This window comes from Buceros rhinoceros, unplaced genomic scaffold (genome assembly GCF_000710305.1).
Source record: "Buceros rhinoceros silvestris isolate BGI_N320 unplaced genomic scaffold, ASM71030v1 scaffold19754, whole genome shotgun sequence".
In the NCBI taxonomy this organism is placed as follows: domain Eukaryota; kingdom Metazoa; phylum Chordata; class Aves; order Bucerotiformes; family Bucerotidae; genus Buceros; species Buceros rhinoceros.
In genome coordinates, this window is record NW_010409073.1 from 31,244 (window position 1) to 35,789 (window position 4,546).

At 47.8% G+C, this 4,546-nt stretch overlaps 1 protein-coding gene across 1 annotated transcript in view; it reads left to right on the forward strand.

Annotated features, from left to right (window-relative positions):
- Positions 1-254: 254 nt before the first annotated feature.
- RBP3 (retinol binding protein 3, interstitial) overlaps positions 255-4,546 on the forward strand; it is a 10,888-nt gene continuing 6,596 nt past the window's right edge. The window contains exon 1 of the mRNA XM_010135126.1: positions 255-3,302. Coding sequence (XP_010133428.1) covers positions 255-3,302 — 3,048 coding nt within the window. The remainder of the gene's footprint in view (positions 3,303-4,546) is intronic.

Genomic DNA, 4,546 nt, shown 5'->3' on the forward strand with positions numbered 1-4,546 from the left:
AGTTTATTACTGTTTCATAAGAGGGCTGTGAAGTAGTAAGGAGCTGAACTTCATCTATTGGTGCACTTGGGATGATGCACTCCATTTTAATGAGATTAAAGGTTTAATGCAGATAAAAGATTTTTATCTGTTCAGTGCACCTGGATTCAACACAGGGATTTCAGTGTGATTCACAAACAGAGTCATCGGAGAGCTACACGATCGATAAGAGCTCCTGACTTCTTTGCTTCTTTCCTATTCCATACAAAGAGAAAATGATCAGGACACGTTTCTTCCTGTTTTCAGCACTGATCATGTGCAGCATACCTGCTGAGGAAATCTTTCAGCCAACTCTAGTGCTCGACATGGCTAAAGTCCTTCTGGATAACTACTGCTATCCTGAAAACCTGGTGGGAATGCAAGAAACTATTGAACAAGCAATCAAGAGCGGGGAGATCCTGGATATCTCAGATCCAAAAATGCTGGCCAGTGTCTTGACAGCTGGAGTGCAGGGTGCTCTGAATGACCCAAGACTGGTGATCTCCTATGAGCCATCACTGCATGCAGCTCCTAAACAAGAAACTGAGCTTTCCCCAACTCGTGATCAACTCCTGAGTCTTATTGAGCATGTGGTCACATACAGCAAGCTGGAGGGCAATGTTGGCTACCTGAGGATTGATTATATCATAGGACAGGAAGATGTACAGAAAGTTGGAGCTTTTCTGGTTGACAAGGTGTGGAAGACTCTGATAGAGACATCTGCTCTAGTGATAGATCTTCGTCACAGCACTGGGGGACATATTTCTGGCCTCCCCTTCATCATCTCATACTTGCATGAAGCAGACAAGATGCTACATGTTGAGACTGTATACAATCGGCCCTCCAACAGCACCACAGAAATATGGACACTGCCAAAGGTGTTGGGAGAGAGGTACAGCAAAGACAAGGATGTCATTGTTTTGATCAGCCGCCACACCACAGGAGTGGCTGAAGATGTGGCTTACATCCTCAAGCACATGAACAGGGCTATCACTGTTGGGGAGAAGACAGCTGGGGGCTCGCTGGACATTCAGAAGCTGCGTATTGGCCCCTCCAATTTCTACATGATGGTTCCTGTGTCACGATCTGTGAGCCCCTTGAGTGGGGGTGGACAGAGCTGGGAAGTAAGTGGAGTGATGCCATGTGTAGCTACTGAGGCAGAACAAGCCTTGCAGAAATCCCTGGACATCCTGGCAGTGCGCAGAGCAGTGCCTGGCACCCTAAGCCGCCTCACAAACATTTTAAAGGACTATTACAGCTTAGTGGAGCGGGTACCAGCACTGCTAAGGCACCTCGTCACTTCTGACTTCTCTTCTGTGCAGTCAGAAGAGGACCTGGCCACCAAGCTTAACACTGAGATGCAGACCTTATCTGAAGACCCCCGCCTGTTGGTCCGAGTCATGATGCCAGGTGAAGCTGCTGCCCCCCCTGCTGAGAAACCAATTGCAATGGCAGCCAACTTACCTGACAATGAGCAACTGCTGCATGCCTTGGTGGATACTGTCTTCAAGGTGTCAGTGTTGCCAGGCAATGTTGGCTACATGCGCTTCGACGAGTTTGCAGATGCCTCTGTACTTGCTAAGCTGGGACCTTACATTGTCCACAAAGTGTGGGAGCCCCTCCAAAATACAGAGAACTTGATCATGGACCTACGTTATAACCCTGGGGGCCCTTCCTCCTCTGCTGTGCCTGTACTACTCTCCTATTTCCAGGATCCTGCTGCTGGCCCTGTTCATCTCTTCACAACTTATGACAGGCGCACCAACCATACGCAGGAGCACAACAGCCAGGCAGAACTGCTGGGCCAGCCCTATGGTGCTCAGCGTGGCATCTACCTGCTCACCAGCCACCACACAGCTACAGCTGCTGAGGAGTTTGCTTACCTCATGCAGTCTCTGGGCCGCGCCACACTGATTGGTGAGATCACAGCAGGAAGCCTCTCGCACACCCGTACCTTCCCTCTGCTGCAACCTGAGCAGGGAATAACCCGTGGTCTAACAGTTACAGTTCCTGTTATCACCTTCATTGACAACCATGGAGAAAGTTGGATGGGTGGGGGAGTTGTGCCTGATGCCATAGTGTTGGCTGAGGATGCACTGGAGAAGGCAGAAGAGGTGCTAGTTTTCCACGAGAACATGGGAGTACTTTTGGAGGCTACTGGACAACTCCTAGGGGCTCACTATGCCATCCCAGAAGTGGCTGGTAAGGCCAGTGCTATGCTCATCACCAAACGGGCCCAAGGAGGTTATCGATCAGCTGTAGACTTTGAGACATTGGCTTCCCAGCTTACCAGTGACTTGCAGGAAGCCTCAGGGGACCATCGGCTTCATGTCTTCCACAGCCATGCGGAACCAACACCAGAAGAACAGTTTCCCAACATGATTCCCAGCCCTGAGGAGCTGAGCTATATCATTGAGGCACTCTTCAAAATTGAGGTACTGCCAGGCAACCTGGGCTACCTTCGCTTTGATATGATGGCTGAGGCAGAAACAGTGAAGGCCATTGGGCCCCAGCTGATACAGATGGTATGGAACAAGCTAGTGGACACAGATGCCATGATTATTGACATGAGGTACAACACAGCTGGCTACTCCACTGCCATCCCCATACTTTGTTCCTACTTCTTCGAGCCTGAGCCTCGGCAACACCTCTACACTGTCTTTGATCGTAGTACCTCCCGCAGCGCAGAGGTGTGGACTCTCCCCCAAGTCACTGGCAAGAGATACGGCTCCCTCAGGGACATCTACATCTTAACAAGCCATATGAGTGGCTCAGCAGCTGAAGCTTTCACTCGCTCTATGAAGGATCTGCACCGGGCCACAGTTATTGGTGAGCCCACAGTAGGTGGTTCCCTCTCAGTAGGCATTTATCGTGTTGGTAACAGTTCCCTATATGCCTCCATTCCCAGCCAGGTGGTGCTCAGCCCAGTCACTGGCAAAGTATGGAGTCTGTCTGGAGTGGAGCCACACATCACCATCCAGGCCAGTGAAGCCATGGCTGTAGCTCAGCGCATTGCTAACCTGCGTGCCCAGGTGCCACAGACACTGCAAACTGTAGGCAAGCTTGTGGCAGATAATTATGCCTTTGTGGACATTGGGACTGTTATAGCAGCCAACCTCAGCAAGAACATCAACGAAGACGGTTATAAAAGGATTAATACAGAGGAGGAGCTGGCCAGGAAGGTGACGGCAAACTTGCAAACTCTTTCTGATGATGAGCACCTGAAATTACTCTATGTCCCTGAACATGCCAAGGACAGCGTCCCAGGGATCATGCCAACACAGGTACAGTTCTTTTGTACCCAGCTATATTGATGTCAGCTAGAATGGGATCACTGAGTCAGATACCTTGTCTTGTTTCTAGCCCATATCATAAATCCACCAGGATTTACCTGTACCCAGAAAAGAAGACAGTGCCTGAGCGGGTTTTGGAGGCTGAGCTCTCTCTGACACCAAGGCGAGTCAGGGCAGTAGCCTGTGGTGGTAGATGGCAGTCTGGATGCATGCATTTTGGGAATGACTTTCAGACTCTGAATCGCTTTCAGCTGCTATGTGCCACAAGGAAATATACAGGGCTTCATGGTTGGAGGGGAGGTATCTCGTTGTCTCTGTGATGCCCTCACTTTCAGTGCTATGGCTCTTCAAGCTGCATTAATGAATTAATGCAGAAATCCATTGGTTATGAATCAAGTTTATATTTTAAGAAAAAACTTTGTTGGACCAGAGTAAATGCATAAACCTGCAAAACATGCAGCCACATACTCTTTATGGATTTTTCTATATAAAATTGCTGTACCTGACTACTATTACACCAAAATAACAAGCAATTCTTTTGGTAGTGACAGTGGAAACAGATTGTATCTCTTACTCAGCATCAGACAGTTTCCAAGTGACCTAGAAATATTTTGGAAGAAGTATTTGGATGGAAGTTAGGTGACCCCAGCAAGAAATTAATTTTTAATAATCTACTTTTGCCCTTGCTGTGTGGTTTGTATAACAATCTGTGCTTTGTTCTGAGCCTGAGTATTTATACACTGGTCTGCTCTGGCAATCTTTCTTGTTCATTGTTGTGCTGGAGGGAGCTCCCAGGAGCACTTGTTAAAATTCCATCTTCAAATTAAAGGGAGGGTTAGGATAACATGATCCCTTTCTTGGATGAAGTTAGGTCCTTTCTGGCTACTGCTCTAGCATGGCTATCAGAGATGCCTTTTCTCCAGGGACTCATAAATTACTTTTTCAGGAGAATGCATTTGCCTTTGCAATGAACCAGAGTATACCAAGTGACAGGTAACTATTAGATATTTCCTGGGGAAGGAAATCTCTGGGCTTCCACTCTCTGAAGTTTTTGGCATGTATGATTTAAGGTGGGCATGACCTTTGTGGTATTATATCCAACACTAAGGTCAAGGGCATTGCCAGAGGAGGCCATTTTTTCCAAGATTGTTAACCAAGAGATACTGGCCTCGTTCTTGCCTCTAAGCTTAAATGGAAATAATTAATTAAGGGATTTTTCTATTCTATCTCTCTCT